The sequence below is a fragment of the Delphinapterus leucas genome, chromosome 17 (genome assembly GCF_059928025.1).
Source record: "Delphinapterus leucas isolate spDelLeu-1000000601 "Yukka" chromosome 17, BTC_Dleu_Yukka2, whole genome shotgun sequence".
NCBI classification, from domain to species: Eukaryota; Metazoa; Chordata; class Mammalia; order Artiodactyla; family Monodontidae; genus Delphinapterus; species Delphinapterus leucas.
In genome coordinates, this window is record NC_143145.1 from 77,649,183 (window position 1) to 77,669,841 (window position 20,659).

The 20,659-nt window shown below is 42.3% G+C and overlaps 1 protein-coding gene across 9 annotated transcripts in view; it reads left to right on the forward strand.

Annotated features, from left to right (window-relative positions):
* Positions 1 to 9,283: 9,283 nt before the first annotated feature.
* The window catches only part of LOC111185601 (aspartyl/asparaginyl beta-hydroxylase), a 243,461-nt gene continuing 232,085 nt past the window's right edge, over positions 9,284 to 20,659 (forward strand). For 6 of the 9 annotated variants that reach the window (XM_022595311.2, XM_089899111.1, XM_089899107.1 and 3 more), the window contains exon 1: positions 9,284 to 9,676. In XM_022595311.2, coding sequence (XP_022451019.2) covers positions 9,559 to 9,676 — 118 coding nt within the window. In that variant the 5' untranslated portion in view covers positions 9,284 to 9,558. The remainder of the gene's footprint in view (positions 9,677 to 20,659) is intronic. The other 3 variants (XM_089899108.1, XM_089899109.1, XM_022595312.2) reach the window with 1 other exon arrangement.

Below are 20,659 nucleotides of genomic sequence, written 5' to 3' on the forward strand. Positions count from 1 at the left end.
TGAGAGGCCTGCGTACCACAAAAAAAAAAAAAAAAAAAAGAGATGCAGCCATGAGGAGGTCGGTGTGCCAGGGCTCTGGCTGCCACACCTTTGGCTTTGCTGTGGCATTTACATAGAGGCCATTCATCCCAAGCCAAGACATGGCAGGGGTATTAGCGCTGTGCCATTTGACGTCTAAAGGTCAAACTCTGCTGCGGATTCCCATTGCCCTGGCTGAGATTTTTCTCAGAGCTGCTCTGAACAACCTATGACTATTTCTACCCAGTCATCTTTCCTTTTCTGTCTCCACGCACAAGAGTCAGACTGCATCACAGGCTGAAGGAGCTCCCTGTCTCCACCTGCTCTCTAGCCCGTCATCCTTCACACGTGTTTCCCTCAATATACCTCTTGCATGTCTGATTGTGTCTTAGTGTCTGTCTCTCGTGGGACCCTAACTGACATGCAACCTTTAATGGAGACAAGTAGGACCTTGGACAGGGGTCCTGAGTGGTCCCGCATTTCTTCTCACCAGGACATAGACCACATGGCTGCTTCTCTGAAAGGTTACTTGTGAACAGCTAGTTCAACATTAGCCATGCTTGAAAATTTCTGTTGCTTTACCGCTCTTAACTTATGTCCTCCGAAGCACATGTATCAACTTCCCAGCATGGTTTTGTCTGTTCTCTTCAGAACTCTTAACTCCACCTTTGTGTCAGGTCCATTATCACCCCACCCGACCCCGTCCCATTGCTATTCCAGCTCCTTAAAATTTCCAAGCTCTTGGAAGTACATATACAGATAACCTCAGGAACTGGCTCATAATCCCCCTATATTAACATTACCAAGGAAACATGAACTCAACTGTGCAACTACCCAGACTGCCTCCAAGTTTGGGTCATAATCATTAGTGTAGCATGGAGGGCAAAGCTTGTACTCTAGAGCCAGACTGCCAGGGTGCAGATCTTGAACCTGCCACTTATTAGATATGTGGTCCTGACTATGAGAGTGTGACTTTGAGTAATTGGTACCTCAATTCCTTTGTTTTGTAAAAATCAGGTAACAATCACATAGTGAATGTTCATCCCTCATTAATGTCTGCTATTATATGTATAACCATAAAATGTTTTTCCAGTAAACTAGGATGCTGTTATAAATTTGGTTTCTAAATATGGATTTTGTTTTAGAGAATAAAGTTAAAGTTAAGGGATTGTGTTTCCTACATCTGTTCATTTACATAAGTTTTGCAGTATTAGTTAAGCCATATCACAGTGCATAGTGCCTGAACATAAGTAGTTCACTAACAACAAATTAGCCTTCATAGATTGTAATGGTTGGATGGTAGGAAAAAAGAATTGAAGAGAAAATGGAGAATAAATGGAAAGAAAGCTAGACAACAAAATAATATCCAGGACCAAGGAGTAAAGATGAGGTTTCAATGTAGCAGGATCTTTATTTCTCAGTTTGTGAGGCAAAGTAGCAGAAAGAACAGTAGAATGGATGTAAGACAGTGTTTCTCAACATTTTCTAACAGCTTTACTGAAGTGTAAATATGTTAAAACCTGCATTTATTTAATATATACAATTTCATGAGTTTTGACTTAATATCCATGAAACCACCACAGTGAAGTCAACTTTTAAAAAAAACGATTGTCCCCTACCCTGTGAGAAGCCTTTTTAGATATTTTTCTGTAACCATCCCTCCACCCCATGAAAATTTAATGCCACAAATATGTGTTTATGTAGTATGGCCCTTTGGAGATGACCACTGTAATATCTAAAAATTTTTTGCCCCCAGGAACCAATTTCCCCCCCATTGGAGGCAACACTGCCCTTGCCGAGAAGGGATGCTGTAATGCGCCCTGAGTTCTAGTCCTGTGTTAACTGATTATTCAAACTTTGCAAATCACTCTCACTTTTTGAGACTCAATTTTCTCATTTGTAAAATGAAGAGGTTGAACAATATGCTCTTGAAGACACCTGCAGCCCTGGAGTCCTGACTTCTCTGTGGTTCGCATGGACCCCCGGTAGCTGACCCATCCTGCCCTCCCTGCCTGCTTGTCTACCCATCTTTTCAGGCAGAAGAAGAAGGCAGCACACTTTGTTGTGATTGTCAATGTGTGTGCCACTCTCCCTCCAAAACCACACAAGCTCCTTTAAGACCAAGTCCGTGTGCATTTGGTATGGTAACTGGCAGGAAGTGGGCACTCGGTTGACTCTGTAGAATGGGCTGCACAGTGTACGTACAGGTGGAAGTACCTGAAATCGCCAACGTTAGACCTTTTTGACGTCAAAATATAGGCTAACTCAGGCACCAGGGAATTAAATGACCCCTGCTTTGTACTGTAGCTCCCAGGGTGGTATCTGGCATTTCAAGAGGTCAAGAAACATTTAAACAAGGAAAGAACGTCCACAGTGAGACAAAAGCACAGAAGTCATACTGTTACCGATTTTATATTTCTTCAAAAGTGCCTGGTAACATTGAGCTAGAGCAGACGATTTTCCCCTAGATCCAGCAGGTTAGTTAATGAGCTTGGCCAAAGCTGGGCATATAGGGATATTGCTGTTGCAAAATTTTCTGCTCTTCATCGTATAAATCTGTCATAAAAAAGGAAAAGGAAACAATTGCTTACGTTTGTAAAGCACTTTCTAGTTTCCAAGGGACTTTCTCATTAAGTATCTCATTGCAGGCTCCAGAAAAGTTTCATCTAGTGCAAAAGGCAGTCGAACTAAGTAAATCCACTGAACCAGTAATTGGATCCTTCCACTGTCAACCACATGTTTATCTTATGTAGATGTCTTAAGCATTATCTTCACAGACTAGTTGAGAGTATTCACAGTTGCCATGGATACAAGATGCCATTTCGCATCCTCAGCCATCAACCCTGTGAATAGACTAAGAAAATGTAAGAAACCAGTTCCACTAGCAGCTCCCAAGGCTTAACATCATAGAAAGCAAGAGGTAAAAGGATCTTTATCTGTCCGTGCAGTTATTCTTAACCTTAGGTACATCAATCCCTAAAATTGACTAGAAAACTTTATGGCTATGAGAATGTTTCTGATGAAATTCCATAGCTTTCATCAGATGATGAAGGTGGACAGGCTTCATGATGACAACCTACCATTTACATATGAGATAATGGAGCCTGGAGAGGCCAAGGGAATTTCTTGGGGTTCCACAGCACTAGTTAGAGGCAGAACTGGACTTGTGGCACTCCTAGTTAAATGTTCTTTTCCCTTGTCACTCAAATGTCTTCAGGAGCCATAAATTTTTGACTTCAATCAGGGAAGAGATATATCTGTGTGTTTCGGAATTAGAATATGAAAGGGTCTTGCACAAGACTGTCTCCTTTATCCTAAGGTTCCAGCCTTTAATTGGGATGAGTCAGCATTTCCTTAATTACACAATCGCATTGGTAAAGTATACAGAAAAGGAGTCATTTCACAAGGTGAAATTTGGTGGGTACACATTAAAATTTTGAACAGAACTGTTAATATTCTGTGATTATAGATGAACACATTCAGTCTCCTTGGAAGTGGTTAGGGCCGATGCCATTATTTAAGAATTAAGAAACTGGGAGCAAATCTCATTTGTAACGTGAACAGCTTTAACTCGTACAAAAAGCAGCAATGAAAATGGTGGAAAAGCTTATTCATGTAAATGTCAAGGACAAAATTTTAAAAGGCCACAATGCCAAAGTTACAAGTGAGAAGATAAGAAATGTTAGTAGAATTTGGGAAATAAGATTTCCCTTAGTTTTTGAATGTGGGAAGTTTCTCAAATTATCTGAAGAGTACTTTTAAAAAAAATATAGTTATCTCATCAATATCCTTAAAACTAGTCATTTAAGTAGTACTTTAAAAATATAGTTATCTTTTATAAGATAACTATATAGTTAACTATATAACAGTTTATAACTATAAAATACAGTATAAACTATACCGTTTATAACTATAAAAATATAACTATATTTTATAACTACATTTAAAAAAAATATAGTTATCTTTTAAAAAATATACTTTTCTTAGTCTAAGGACAATCGATTAATTGGATGCCTAACTTATGTAAGAATAGGGAAACAGTGGCTGCTATTTACAAAAGAATAGCATTTTCCACCTCATCTGCCCTTGACCCATTATTCTAGCCCCTTCCTCCAGGCAGATCTTCAGATGCCACATTTTGTCCTCCCATCAAAATTAGCTTTCAAGAAAAAGGTCACAATACTAAAAGATAAAGCCCTGACAATATTGTCAATGTCTATATGGCAAACTGCCCAAATCTCAAAAACTGCAGGGAAATAAAACCCCTGAAGCACGTGTTACCCTATTAGCAAATGTCCAAATCTTTCCTGGCCTGTACAGTTCCGAAAATAGCAGGATGTGGATCTGAGGAACTGAAGCACCCGCTTCAAAATGAAGGACACGATGAGTGCGTTTGCTGCTCGCCAGGCAGACAACTAAGTTCCCCCAAGTGTCGTCGGAAGTCCAGCTCCCCATTCTTCCAAAGCCTGGAGGTCACCCAGGAGGGGACCGCGGAGAGAGGAAGGCCTTGGATGCCAAGATCCCCATCTCCAGGAGAGCGCGCTGGGGATGCAGAGGTGGGCCGGAGGCTCTGGCCTCGGGACTCCGGTGGCTCCGTCCCTGTTATCTTAGAAGAAAAGGACTGATAGTGGCTGTGGCCCAAAGATGGTGAAGACGTGAACCTTAGAGACCCTCTTTATAGCACTTCTAACTGCACGGGGCTCTCTGAGTGGGATGGGGAATTAAGCAAATGGTGGGGGAGGGACAGACACCGCGTGGGGAAACCATCCATCAGTCACCGTCACGGGACTGATTCCGCAAAGGGTAGGGAAGATGCTACTTCCCTCTCCAGGTTCTGGTCCAGCTTTTGGCCGTCTAGGAGACAACTGAAAACTGTTCAGAGCAGCTGCAGAATTACGGCCTTGGGGACCGGTAATCCTTTTGGAGCATGGAAGCTTAGAGAAGGTATCACAAAATGCTGTTCCATTAGCCACCAATGACCCGATGGCCAGCCTACTATGTGTAGGGCCCTGTGGTCCAGTGTAGAGATGGGAACACCACTTGATTACAACCTGCTTATGGTGACGACTGAAAGAAACCCCCCTCCACTCCTGCTAGAATAACTGAAAAGAGGGTTCCCTGGCCTGGAGTGAGGGCTTCTAAGTGGGGAGAGCAATGGGCCCCAGAGATGGATTGCATCAGTCATGCTTCCCTGGCACTGCTGACTGCTGTAAGGCTCCGTGCCCCCGACTCCCAGTAGAAAATATTTTTGGCCAGTCTCTGGCATCGTGCCTTATTTATTTGCGGAGCTGTTATTCTATAAGATCTGAGCCAGAGGCACGCCAGTTTTTTGCCAGTCATGCTGAATCTGCCATCCTTCCACCCTTCCACCTTGTATTTTTACTTGGAGTCCCGAGTGTGGGTCCAGGAAGAAGGGCTTTTGGTTGCTCTGTGGAGCAACAAATACATCTGCTTTATGTAGCTAGACTTGATGAAATTGGAGGACCCTAGAAACTAGTTTCAGGATACTTTTCTTTGAATAAGGGACCTGTTTCCAGCTCAAGAGAATGGTTTTCATGAAAGACATAGAAATTATTATATTAGTTATACACACACACGCTATTAGATCCTTCAGGCAAATATAGTTTAAGTAAAATTACCTTGCAGAGAAATTGAATCCTTGAGATTCTTCCACTTCTTTTTCTTTTCTTCACTTCTCCAATGCTTTCTAAAGACTCCTAAATCACATTAATATTTCCTTTTATATACCATAGAATTGCCATACGTATAATCAGTAGTTATTCTCTAACTATTTGATTTTTCTCCATGCTTAGTTTATTTCTGGCATTAATTTTGAGATATAAGAAGACTCAATTAGTTCTATGAGTTCCCTAGACTAGGAAACTTAAGACCTAGCAACAGCTATTACTTAAACGCTATTTTTTACGAAGAGAATTTGGCACTAAGTACAACCAATCCTGATAGAAAATGTAAAGAATTGAAATGAAAAAAGGAACCATAGGTTTCTTAGCTAATATGTTTTCAGATTATTTTTCCATATTATAACACAGTATTTCCAATTCTAATCTATTTTTGACTAGATTTTAAAATTACTTCTTCTTATATGAATTCATTCTATGTATTTATGATACAGATACTAGCCAGGTTTATTTTTTCTCTAGTAATATAAAGTCAAGCTGTTTGATGAAAATGCCAGTTCATTTACTTGTTGAGATACAACTCATACAGGAATAATTGCTTTGGGAACCCTTTGAGTACAGAATGCTTTAAAAGTGTTCTTGTATTTACCGACATGGCCCTCATTGCAACACATTCTACTAATGTAAAATGAAAACACACAACTGAATCATCAGGATCAGTTGAAATTCACTTTTTTCACTAGAGAAGAATTTACTATGAAAAATAAAAACAGGGAAATACTCATTTTTAGTTTGCAATAATACAATTTCATTTAGGAAGACCGCTTACAAATGAGAGCCACTTTCTAGGAAGCAGGTAAAATGCGACTTTAAAACAGTGTTCTAGTAGGTATACACAAGTCTAGAAATACTTAATTTGGAAAGCATTTAACTGGAGGTTGCGAAGGGTCAACACGAGGGGAAAAAAACCCAACTAGGACAAATCTTGTCCTCAGGTTCTCACTTGCAAATCCCAGTGGTGAAGCCAATGGAAAGTTTATGGAAATATCTGAAAGGCACATTTGGCCTAGTTCAAAAGCTCTCTTAAATTAGTATTTTAATACATTGTCCTAGTTAAGTCTCGTCTTTATGATCCTTTTAACATTGCTTCACCCAGGGTTCATTCATAGCTGACTCAGAAATCACAAAAATGAGGATAGGCTAACAAGAGACCTTTGACCTTTTGTTTACTTTCGGAGGTAACTTGACTTCCTAATCTTCTCCACCCCAATGCTGAGAAAAGGCCCTATGTAAAGAGATTCATGGATCCAAGGTAAGCTTTGTGTTTTGTTTTGTTTTTTTGCGGTACGCGGGCCTCTCACTGCCCTGGCCTCTCCCGTTGCAAAGCACAGGCTCCGGACGCGCAGGCTCAGCGGCCATGGCTCGCGGGCCCAGCCGCTCCGCGGCATGTGGCATCTTCCCGGACCGGGACACGAGCCCGTGTCCCCTGCATCGGCAGGCGGACTCCCAACCACTGCAACACCAGGGAAGCCCAGCTTTGTGTTTTTTAACGCTCATAAAAAGGGAAGTAAAAACAGATGTAAAATGTATAATACTGGCACTTAGCTTGGGAGAGTTTAGTCCCTGAAACTAAATTGTGTGTAACTGACAGTATCTAATGTCATGAATATTGTCATAAGTTTTATTTTATAATACTGAGTATATAAATATCATTGTAACTGTTTCTTGCATTAGAAGGAGGAAGTGAGGAAATCTCTAACTTCCTGTTACCTGTATTTACAAAGCTTCTATTTTGTCCTTGTAAGATACACAGCTATGTATCTTCTCAATGGTACCAAATTTCGTTTCTGGAAATGCAGGAGCAAAACATCACCTCACGACATTGTGGAGTCAGTTACCAATGAAACTTGATTTCCTCAGAGAGGTAGACCTTGTTAAATACCCACCATCAGGTTTTTTTCAGACCTATCTTTGCAGGTAGGACCAAAGCAGCTTCTGGGAGAAATCTGCTAAGCGAAGAAGGAGCCGGCGAGACATTCTCTGCTCAAAACTAAGCCTTGTCCTGGAAGGATAATTTGGACCATACACTCTGGAGCCAGATGGACCGAGTTCATATCCCTGCTCTATCGTTTATGAGCTCTGTGATATCCTTACTTTATGTAACCTCTCTGGGCCTGAGTTATCTCATCCCTAAAAAAGGTACACAACGAAAGGGTTTTGTCAGAATCTGAGTTCAAATATCTTGAGCATTGTTTTCTCAACTTAGTTTTCATTATGATTTTATGTTAAGTTCTTTCACTTAGATTTGTCTCTTAGCCCAGCTCTCCCCTCCCATTGATAAGGGGGCCTGTAGGGGGAAAAGCTGTGTGAAGGCAGAAGGAGACGGTAAGCTAAAAGCTGAAAGAGCTGCTTTAGTAAAAACTCTGTGAGCTTCCCTGCCCCTGCTCTACCTTGGTAACTATCTAGCATTATTTCACAAAAAGGAGAGAGAGGCCTTCTCCTCATGATGCAACACAACCCTCGGTGGGCTTCTGTGAATCAGAAGAGGCGGATGGGGCCAGGGACCTGCCAATGCGGGGTGGCAGGGCTAGAGAAGAGGAATAAAAGCAGATGCTACTCTGCATCCATGTCTCTAGTTTCTCCGCCCTCTCGAGACACTCCCAGGCGGTGCTCGGAAACATGGTCAAGAATTGGGGCAAGGTGTTAAGCAGTTACCAGAAATGTATCAAATCACCAAGCTTGTCTGGCTTCTCTGTTACGCACTAGGCATTGTGCTGGCAACTGGCGACACTAAAAGATGATGACGATGTCCCTGACCTCAAATCCCCGTCTGGCTCATCCAGGGACCCAGATATTTTTAAGACCACGTGTGGAATTCAGAAGCAGCTGAAGGCCCAGGAAATCTGCGACTGCACGGGGGACCCACGGTTGTCGGCATCAAGGGAAGAGAAACGTAGACGGCAGCTCGGAGGAGAGAGATTTCAGACAGAGGGTGCCCTGCAGGGCAAGAAAATGAATTTTTGCTTTACATTTACATTTGCACCTCTTAACTAAGATCGTTTGAAAATGTTGATGGCACAAACGAAGTGAAGTCCTGCTTTAAAACCGAACAGATCAACTGCTTATGGATTAAGCATGTAATTAGTCCTAACATCACCATTTCAGAAATGTCCTGACATTAATACTGACGAAATACAATTTTTTTCGCAAGAAGGGTGGGTTGCATCCCTTGGCGTCTGTGTGCACAGAGACGTGGGACATGAACAAAATTCCAGGTGAAAGGCCAGGAGGAGGTGGGCTCTGTCCAGACGTTGCACACGTGTCGCCAGTCCCGCCCCCGGCGCCCCGCCCCCGCGCCCCGCCCCATCCCAATCGTACAGGGTCCGCCAACGCTCGCGAGAGCCCTCTCGCCTTCCACGTCTGCCACGTTCCAAAGGACCGGGACAGACAGGAAAGTCGAAAGCAGCTCGCGCTCGCAGGCGGTTGCGTCGCGCCAGAACAGCCCTAAATCTGTAGGGGGTGGGGGAGCGCGGCCGGGTTCCGTCCCCCTCATAGGAACCCTTGTGATTGGCTTCATGTCCCGTCACTCAGCTTTCCGCGGGCGGGGAGGGGGCGTGGCTCAGGCGAGAAGGAGCGCGGCCTCGGGCGGGAGAGCGGCGCGCTCTCGCGTCGGGAGGGCAGTCACCGGCTCGGCACACGCGAGGGTCGGGCGCGCGCAGGAGGCACGCGGGCCAAAGTCCTCAGAGGCGCTGCGGGCGGTGCCGAGACACCCGCGCGGCTGCCGGAGCCGCAGCCCGCACCCGCTGCAGCGCCCGCCGCAGTCAGCGTGCCCCACGCCGCCCGCGTCCCCCACGCCCTGAGGGAGACCCCCCACCCCTCGCCTGCTCCAGCGGTGCGCGCCATGGCCCCGCGCAAGAATGCCAAGGGCGGCGGCGGCAACAGCAACAGCAGCAGCACTTCCAGCAGCCCGAGCAGCTGCACCAGCGGCGGCGGCAGCAGCAGTCCCGGGGCCCGGAAAGGTCAGAGGCGCTTCGGGGCCGGGGTCCGGGGCCGGCCCTGGGGATGGGGCCCGGGCGGCGGGCGCTGCGGGTCCACCGCACCAGATGTCGCGGAGCGCCTCCTCCATCCTCCGCGTCGTTCCTCCTTTGGCCGCGGGGCGGAGGCCGCGCTCGGTGGGCCTGGCGGGCGGGCTGGAGGGGCCGGGCCGAGCGGGGTCCGCGGCCTCGGGTTGGTCACGCCGGGGAGCCCCTTCCCGGCCGATCCTTCACCTGCAGTGCGCAGCCGAGATGGAGATCGTATTGATCTACTCTTTCTTGGCTTGCCGTGTAATTGGTGATGGGAGTAAGAGAAACAATTTACCTTTGCCGTGCATATTTTGGGGAGTTTGGAAATGAGCCAAAGTCAGAGAAAATAAGTTCCTGCCAAACCAGCAGCTTTTAAGAGCAACTCAAAGGCGAATATTCTGTGAGGGCTGCAGGGGTGAGTGTGTGGGAGTGATCTGAATGTTCTCGAAGATTATCTTAGATACTTTTGCTTTTATGTAGCTTTCTTATGGTGCGAATACTGGGCGAGCTTCTCTGTTTTTTCCCTTTGTCTTTTAAAAGAATCTATTGGATATTCACCTTTCTCTTCCATGTGCTTATCCAGGAAAGAGGGAGAACAGATGTTTTAAATCTGTTTCATCTCATATTTCAGTGGTTCTCGGTTTCTTTTATACGTCCTTTGACTCATATTTAGGATATTGAAACTGCAGTACACATGTGTATTGAATGTGAGCTGTAAACTTTCTTCTTTGAAATGATTTTAGATTCTTTGTTTCCTGAGGTCTACAAGTAATGTATTTATATGTATCAAGAAAGTAAATCAGAATACTATAGTCATACTTTAAAGAACTGTTTTTTAAATGGCACTTACCACTATCCGACATTATTTATTTTCACGTGTATTGCCTTCCTGTCTCACCCACTCCTTCTTGTTCACCCCTATTCCCAGCTCCTAAGAGTGCGTCTGGCCCTTAATAGTTGCTCAATAAATTATTTGATTAGTGGATGAATAAATTTAAATGGTAGTGCAATTAAAATCATTGCATAAATTTACAGTCTGAGAACTAATGTTTGTAGAGAAAAAGTACAGTTTGAATTTCAAAACAAGCATGTTAATTTACCTTTGGCATAAGTAAAAGTTTGTGTTCCTTTGCCACTTGCCCTTAAATGCCAGTCAGTTGACTTAAACAGGCAGACGGGTAGATGCACTGTCTCAGGCAGCTCTGGCTACCCTTTTTTTTTTTTTTTTTGAGTTCAGTTATTTTTTATTTTTTATTTTCATTTATTTTGTGGTATGTGGGCTTCTCACTGTTGTGGCCTCTCCCGTTGCGGAGCACAGGCTCCAGACGCGCAGGCTCAGCGGCCATGGCTCACGGGCCCAGCCGCTCTGCGGCACGTGGGATCTTCCCGGACCGGGACACGAACCCCTAGTCCCCTGCAGGACGGCAGGCGGACTCTCAACCACTGCGCCACCAGGGAAGCCCTGGCTACCCTTTTTAAAGTTTCTAAATGAGAAGAGCCCATTGGGCAGCTTAAGCACCAAGCAGAGAAAGCTGGTAAGACTTTAGTGTTAATTGTTTTCAAAAGTTTTCTGTAGCTGTTTACAAGAAAAGCACATCTTTGTTCCATTTTGTCCTTTGCAGTCGTGGGTAGAGTGGGTTAACTATCTGAAGCAGTTGCTTCATTATATGGGCTGTTGTTGGTGGGAATTAGTATTAGGAAGTGTGTATTATATTCCCACCTCCAGTGGTTCAAGAACTAAACCAGTTTTAAAAGGTAGGTAATACATTTAGGAAATGTTAGCACCTAAATGAATATATTCCAGCTTTCATATTCAGGCATTTTAGAGGAAGTTCTATCTGTATTTGAGGATCTACAGCCTTTTAAGTATTTTACACATCGATTCTATAATTGTTATGAAACAGACATAGTGTATAAAAGAGAACATGTAAAAGAGAGAAGTATCTGTATTACCAGGAAAATCCCCAAACAGAGAGCTGGTATTGGAGTGTTGCGTGTTACATAATGAGCATTCTTTTCCCGCAGCTATTTTTTTGAGTAAATGGTGAGTTCTGACTGTGTGCCAGGCTGAAGGCTCTGAAGATGGTGAGGCTTCTCTCAGTTGTGAGCAGTTACACTGCAGTGTGAATCTTTTTATATTGGTTTCTTATAGTAGGGTATACCGGAAAGATCGAGCCACTTCTCTTTTGTTGCTATGTTTATTGGGTCACTGATGTGTAGACATTGATGCCCAAGTCAATCCCATGTGCTGGGGAAATCATAGAAGCTGAAGAAATTTTAGCTGTGGTGTTACGGTGAGGCCCAGAAAGATTGTCTGGCTCATTAAAGGTTATGTACTTCTTGGAAACCCAACTAGTTAATGGGTGATCCAAGACTAAACCCAGGTTTTCTCTTATTCGATCATTATATTATAGTACTGGACTTTAGGTTCTCTCATTTTATAAGATTTTATGGAAATCTTAAAGTAGATTATCTTTTAAGATTCCTTCTGGCTCTCTGTGGCATATTACACCTAGTTATTTAAGAAAAAGTGTTCTTTTTGTCATACCACTGATTAACTTTTCTTTTACTAAAATTATGTGTGAAACAGTATATTTGAAAATCTTAGTTTGAGAAGAAGTACATGGGCTCAAATAGTGTGTTTTTTGAGATGTTTTGCATTGAGAGTTTGAAGTTGATGATGACGTTGGTCACATTAAACATTATTATTTCTTAAATCTGTGCATGAAAGTACAGTGGAAAAAGGACCCAGTCCTTCGAAGCATGCATTTTAGGGAAAATGTGATTATCTGGACTTCTGTTTATCTTGGTGGTCATTTTTTTCAAAAGTGGTGCTTTGAAACTGTGACTTTGGGGATTTACATAACACTTGGATTTTTAAAGCAGGTGTCTGTTTTTTGTTTAACTCTTCAACTTAAATTGAGAACATTAAATATCTAGTTTTTTGCAGAGCTCAGTTTTACCTTTTCCAGTTTTATTCTTTAAAATATAAAACAAACATGAGTAAATTGGACATTTTACCTTTAACTTGCATATAAAATCTTGACTTGCATGGCCAGTTGAGGCCAAGGGAAACCTCTTTCAGATTTATTGATTTGAAAATCTTGGTTAAAAAGGATAACGATGTGCCTTGGGACTTATTTTGTAGTTACAGACACTGGTATGTATAATGTTTTTGTTTAGCTTTTCCCTTGGGAATATCAATCAGTCTTTCCCTGTAGCTTCTAACTTGCTACAGGAATGGAAACATCTGTTTATTTTGTCTAATAGTGTCGTGCTACTACATCATGCTTTACCAGTAGGTGTCACTGTAGAACAATTCTTCCTCTTTCAATTTGAAGCTTCAGGTTATGTAACACCAACTAGTTTTTAAAATTTAATCAGCCCTGTACATACTCAAAACCATTGATGGACATCTACTTAAAAAATGCTCAGCCACTGCTGTTTAATTCTCTAAAAATCTCTAACAAAAGGTTTTGGATTTAGTAGTAAGAGTTGGCCGCTAGCAGCCTTATTTCTTTAGGCTTGTCTCCAGAATTAAGTGCATCGATGGACTGTAACGTTTATACATTTGCAGATACTTGATGGGTGTTCGTCACTTAGAATTCTTTTCCTTCCTTTTTACTTTCAGCATTTCTTAGACTACTTAGTAATTAACAGATACGATACATTGCTGATGGCTCCCTTGAATGAGGAGGCCTTAGTGAAATTCCTTCTTTAGCCAGAGAATGTCAGTTAGGGCCAGTTGCTTAATCCTCCACTAGTCATTCTAGAATGAAAACATAGGAGCGCCGTAATTCTTCCACTGTAAGAACTGTGTGCTGTTTTGTGTTCAGATGAACAGCGCTTTGACCACCTGGCCAGATTGTATGAAACCAAGGGCTAAAAAATGTTCTGAGGGAATTCTTGAACACAATTTTTACAACCTGTTTTTGGCTTAAGAAGTAAAAGGAGAGTTCCATACTTTAGCTTTGCTCTAAAATCGTGTGTCTCAGAGAGATTACTAGGAAATGAGAGGTTCTGATTTTCAGCAGATTACCAACAGGGTAAGTTGGATAAAGGGTCATGTGGGCTCTCCACTCTATTTTTAGTTAGTATTGGCAGTTTAGCCCCTGCGTTCTCTGGTCCCAGTAGAATAAACCTTATTTTCTCCAGAAAGACAATGCAGTGTAGTTTGGGAAAGTCTGATGACCTGGATTCGCATCCATTTAAGAATCGTGTGGCAGGTCACTCAAAATTTCTAATCCTGGTCTCCAATGGAGAGAATTATTCAGAGCTGTGATAGCCCTAAATTTTACATGCCTTCCTGTTCCTCAGATTTTTCATTAAAGTACCTCTAATGGTAAAGGTGAGTATAAAACTTTGGAGAATATATAAGGCTGTAGAGCGAAGCAGGCTACTGCATGCTTGAAACTTTTTTGTGATTTATTTAAAGAAATCATTTTCTGTTATATTGTGTAGCATCTGTTTAAGTGAAGTGGATGTTCTAGAGGTCATGTTTATACTGGGCTCTGAGTATCACTTGACACATTTCTGTCTACCTCTGGGGGTGTACGTATCCCATCTGCACATCACCCTTCGAGTTGCTGATTTACCCTCTAACCCCTCCCAGATCTGTGCTATCTTCTGTTACTGGAGCTCAGATATATTTCAGTCTTTTGATGCTACTCGTGCCTACTGTTTTAATATCATGAAAATATGCAATTAAGTTTGTGTCTTGGGTACTTCTGCATCTCCCACGTGGTTTGACTTCATTCTGTACTAAGATACAGAACATTTTAAAATTCACTTCCTTTAATAAATCTTGTATGTACATAGAACCCATCTGCAGTTTACCCAGATCTCTGGGGAAAGCCTCAGCCATCTGTCAGGAGACGTGAGTGTGCTCATGCTGGCTCCTGTGTTTCCTGCCCCAGCGTCCGTGCCTGTTAGGATGTTCATTTCTTCCTGTCTTCATCTCTGTGTGCCACTGTAGGGGCACCTATTCCAGAGGCGAGCGCTTTAGCCATTTCACTTGCTCCCGATAGTGCTGGGAGTCAAGGGGGTATTTCCTCGTCAGTCGTTATTATTTTTTAATGAGGGTGCTTCAGGCATTTGGTCTGCATTTAATATTTGTTTTTCAGGGGTGTGTCTTGCTTACCTCTGGCTGATGTGGATATCTTTTAATGGCAAATCAGTGAGTGTAATTTAGTTCTCATCAGATTGATGACACCTGAGGACAGATTTGCTGTAGATAACCCGTTAGACTCAAAGGAAATTTTGAGCTTACTTGGTGAATAAATCTTTTTTTTTTTAACATCTTTATTGGAGTATAATTGCTTTACAATGTTGTGTTAGTTTCTGCTGTATTACACAGTGAATCAGCTATGTGTATACATATATCCCCATGTCTCTTCCCTCTTGCGTCTCCCTCCCACCCTCCCTATCCCACCCCTCTAGGTGGTCACAAAGCACCCAGCTGATCTCCCTGTGCTATGCGGCTGCTTCCCACTAGCTATCTATTTTACATTTGGTCGTGTATATATGTCCATGCCACTCTCACTTCGTCCCAGCTTACCCTGCCCCCTCCCCATATCCTCAAGTCCATTCTCTACGTGTGCGTCTTTATTCCTGTCCTGCCCCTAGGTTCTTCAGAACCGATTTTTTTTTTTTTTAGATTCCATATATATGTGTTAGCATATGGTATTTGTTTTTCTCTTTCTGACTGACTTCACTCTGTATGACAGACTCTAGGTTCATCCATCCACCTCACTACAAATAACTCAATTTCGTTTCTTTTTATGGCTGAGTAATATTCCATTGTATATATGTGCCACATCTTTATCCATTCATCTGTCGATGGACACTTAGGTTGCTTCCATGTCCTGGCTATTGTAAATAGAGCTGCAGTGAACATGGTGGTACATGACTCTTTTTGAATTATGGTTTTCTCAGGTATATGCCCAGTAGTGGGATTGCTGGGTCATATGGGAGTTCTATTTTTAGTTTTTTAAGGAACCTCCATACTCTTCTCCATAGTGGCCATGTCAATTTACATTCCCACCAACAGTGCAAGAGGGTTCCCTTTTCTCCACACCCTCTCCAGCATTTTTACTTGGTGAATAAATCTTTAGAAAAGATAGTTACATAAGATCTTTTGAAGGACTGGGGCTGTTCTTTGGCCCCCTGCGAGTTCCAGGTGGCTTGCCTAGTCGTTCTGGCTGTAGCACGACTGCTCTCATGTGCCATAGAGGCTCTCTGTGCTCTAACACAGGTGGGACTGGGGGTGGTGGGCGGGAGGGTGTCTGGTTAGAGTGGAAACCATTATTGCTGTACTTGGAGAGGTGCCAGCGTTTCTCTCCTGCATGTGTTCCTACAGATTTAACCCTGTGACTCATTCTGTATGGAAGCCAGCAAGCAACAGTCTTAATTTTGAGTAAGAAAATATGACTTGAGAAAATAATTTTATTCTATCACCAGTATCGTATAGCTGCCATTTCTCTTATCTTATATAGGTTTCACAGCCTTTGCTGTCATTCCCTAGTGCAGACTCGGTGCTGTCTTGTTCTCTCCTGTCTGTAACTTCTGGTTCTTGTTTATTATATTGCTAATATACAGTTTCTGACACTATCGTTCACACTCTGTTTTAATTCAGTTTTCCTGAATGGGTCTCCTGGAAAGTCTTTGATTGGTCTTAGGTTCACAGGTAAATTTTATTTAGAAGTTAATTTCTTTCCCTTACATGAAAATAAAAATCTGTGTTGTGAGTGTTGATTGAAAGAATACCTAACATTTAACTTTTCCATTCTTTGAATCAAATCAATTTGAATAAGATGGCTGTCACTTACTGAATTTTATAAAGTATTTATAAATTGTTTCATGCTTTATGTTTTTTGGTAGCATGCCATCTCTCTAACTTTCAGAATACAAATATTTCTATGTGCTGCTCTTTAAAACTGTATCTATTTGAAATATTACATATTAAGACGTTTACAGAGATATAAACAGCAATGCAGTGGTTACCACGTATCCACCATACAGATGAGGAGGTAAAATGTTACCAAATTCTTGGTTTCTCCTGTCCTGTGTTATCCCTTTCCAACCGCTCTTAAATATTTTGTGATAATCATTGTCATGCATTTCTTTGCAATATGTAATATATGTTGTATAATGTTATGTTGCATATTATATATTGTATATCCATTTGCATAAAATATGTCTGCTGTTAAATGCCATATATACGAAAATTGCTTAGGAAGTATATCTATATCCCTATGTATAGAAACATAAATATATACATATATATACATACATACATATACACTTGTTTAGCACATGTTAAAAGTTTTATGAATAGGTTCATACTTGGCCCATTAATTCGACACTGTTTGAGATTGTACCAAACTGGCTCTTTGTTTTCATATATATAGTTCTTCACTGTATGAATGTGCTACTTTTTCTTTAGCCATTTTGGAGTCCAAGACCACTTTGTTTTCATTTTTCTTCTTTCAAAAACTGCTGCTCTGAACACTCTTAGAGCTATCCATCCTATAAATGTCTAAGTGTTTTTCTAGAGCAGCGGTCCCCAACCTTTTTGGCACCAGGGACCGGTTTCATGGAAGACAATTTTTCCACAGACACGGGGTGCGGGGGCAGGGGGATGGTTTCGGGATGATTCAAGCACATTACATTCATTGTGCACTTTATTTCTATCATTATTACATTGTAATATATAATGAAATAATTATGCAACTCACCATAATGCAGAGTCAGTGGGAGCCCTGAGCTTGTTTTCCTGCAACTAGATGGTCCCATCTGGGGTGATGGGAGACAGTGACACCTGAAGTGTGTCGCTTGTGTCTAGTCTACTCCGTGATCTCGTTTTGGTCTCTGTCACTGCAGAAAACCCTGCTTCATGAAGATAGGACACTGGAAACGGAAGCAGGCTTTTCAGTGCTTATGTGGTAATCTCAGGATATTCCATCTTGACTTTAATCCAGACGTATGGAGATTTGAAGTTGTCTCAAACATACCTTTAAGGCCACCGTCATTTGTGATCTCAAGCAGTTGATCCTCTTCTAGCACGGAAGTCTGTTCACCTGGCTTATTCACAGAGAGGGTGTGGATCCATTCCTTCCCAGTTCGGGGGTCTTTTGTCGTTGGGAAGTAATGCTTAAAGTCTTTTGAAAGCTGAGATAGGGGATGATACACCAGCTGGGAGGAAGAAGGCCCCGGCTCAGTCTCTTTCAAAATCTCTGCTAATGTTTGAAACATGTCAGAAATCCCAACGTTCACTCATCGCCCCCATAATTCCAGTTTGGCTTTGAATGCAGCCACTTTATCTGCCGACTTGAACACAGTTGTCATTCTCCCCTGAAGTGACAGATTGAGTTCGTTGAGCAGGTGGAATATGTCACACAAGTAAGCAAGCTTTGCGACCCATTCTGTGGCACTGAAATGCGCTGCCAGTGGTGACTGTTTTTCTAAAAGAAATCTCTGGAGCGGCTCTCGTGACTCAGAAACTCTGGCCAGTGATCTGCCTTTAGAAGCCATCTCACTTCTGTGTATAAGAGATGACGTGTGTGTTCTGTGTCCATCCCCTCACAGAGCTGCGCAAACAGACGTGCAGTTAAGGGCATGTACTTTAACGGGCTTGATAATTTTAATCACATCCTGCAAAACGTTGTTAAGTTCAGGTGACATTTTTCAGCCTGCCAACATTTCTCTATGGATGACACAGTGCGTAGACTCACATTCAGAAGCTACTTCTTTGACCCGAGTAGTGAAACCAGAAAGCCGTCCAGTCATGGCAGCCGCTGTCTGTGCGTATACCGACACAAAATGACCAATTCAGTTTTCCTGATACGTAATCATTCGAAGACTTGAAGAGTTCTGCAGCTGTGGTGTTGGTTGGCAACAGAAGTGCACATAACATGACCTCGTGCACATCCTTCTGAAAAATATATCACACAAAATCGAGCATTGTTGCCTTGTCAGCATGAGCAGGCTCGTCAGCCTGGATTGCGTACCACGGTGACTCATTAATCCTCTCGAACAATTGTGTCTCAATATCCTTTGCTGTTTCATCAATTCATCTAGTTACGGTGCTAGCCGAAAGAGAAACACGTGCCACCTTTTGAACTGCATCCTTTCCTCAAAGTTCACGACACCGTCCTTAGCAGCAGGCAGGATCAACTCTTCACCAATAGTAAAGGGCTTCTTAGCTTTAGCAATGCGGTTAGCCACTAAGAACGACGCTCTCAGTGCAGACACTGAGAGCATGAAGTAGTGGCTGTTAATAATTGCTTCTGTTCTTCGTGTTCACGTTTTTTTCTTTTGAAAAACTCCAAAGGCTTGTCTTTTAATGCACGATGCTTGGTCTCCATTGGCGAAGCAGTTCTGAAGGTTTCATGGCTTCGTTGGATAGCAGGTTCACCACGTATTATACAAAGCAGGCTTGGAGAATGTGAATCACCTGTTGCAGTGAACCCGTAATTTAAGTAGGACTCTTGGTATTTTCTTTTTTTGTGGTACGCGGGCCTCTCACTGTTGTGGCCTCTCCCGTTGCGGAGCACAGGCTCCAGTCGCGCAGGCTCAGCGGCCATGGCTCACGGGACCAGCCGCTCCGCGGCACGTGGGATCTTCCCGGACCGGGGCACGAACCCGCGTCCCCTGCATCGGCAGGCGGACTCTCAACCACTGCGCCACCAGGGAAGCCCCTGATTCAATATTTTTAAAGAATGGATAATGAAAATTCCCTGTACCATTAATTGAAGTGTCTTCTTTCTACGCTAATCTGCTGTATCACCTCTTGTGTGTAGATACCTGTGGCTCTGTTTTGTTCCTGGCACGTGGAATTGGGCAAGTCCATCCCTGTCTTTTTCATCATTATCCTGGATGTTTTTGGACATTTCCTTGCCTGTGTCCTTTTAGAATCTGCTCAAGTTAAGTGTCATGAAAAAATTTCAGGATTTTGACTGGGATTGTATTGAATTTATAGAACAGTTTGGGACAAATACACATTTATATAGAGTCTTCCTGTACATGAACATAGTGTAACTTCCTACTTATTTAAGTCTTACAATGAATTGTTATAATTTTATCCAAAAGTGATATGCCTCTTTTATTAGATTTAACCTAAGTACTTTATTACTTTGTGTTTTTTTAAACTAACATTTTATTAGGAAAAATTTAAAATATACACCAAAGCTAAAAGAATTGTATGATGATCCCATCCAGATTTTACAGTGGTTAACATTTCATATATTTGCTTTATATCATACTCATCAATTAATCTATTCTTTTATGCATTTCAAAGTAAGATGTAGAATGAGTATACCTCATTCCTAAACATGTATGCATGCCTGTTATTAGAGCTCAACATTTGTTATGGTCCCCTGCCCCCTTCCCCCACTGAGGTAATATTATCATACAGTAAATTGCACAAATCTTAGTGTATGATTTGAGGAGTCTTTATAAATGTATACATCTGTGTAACCCAACCTAAGATGGAGAATATTTCCATGGTTCCAGGAAATTCTCTCAACCCTCTTCATTGCTACCACCTCAGCCCTCAGAGGCAACCATTGTGCTAACTTTTCTCACTGTAGATTGGTATTGTCTGTTCTAGAACTTCATTTTGTAAGTACTTTTTGCGTAAGCCTTCTTTGACTCAGCATATTTTTGAGGCTCATCCATGTTGCTGGTATGAGTACCTTGTTCCTTTTCATTGCCAAGTAGTTCATCGTGTGACCATAGTACAACGTGTGATCCATTCTTTTATTGATGGACACTTGACCTTTTCCTAGTTTGGACTAATATGAAGAAAAGTCTGTGAATATTGTACTATTGGAGAAGTATTTTTTCTTTTTTTTGGTGGACATATTTCTTCATTTCTCTTGAGCAAATACCCAGGAGAGGAATTAGTGGGTTACAGGGTAGGTGTATATTTAGTTTTAT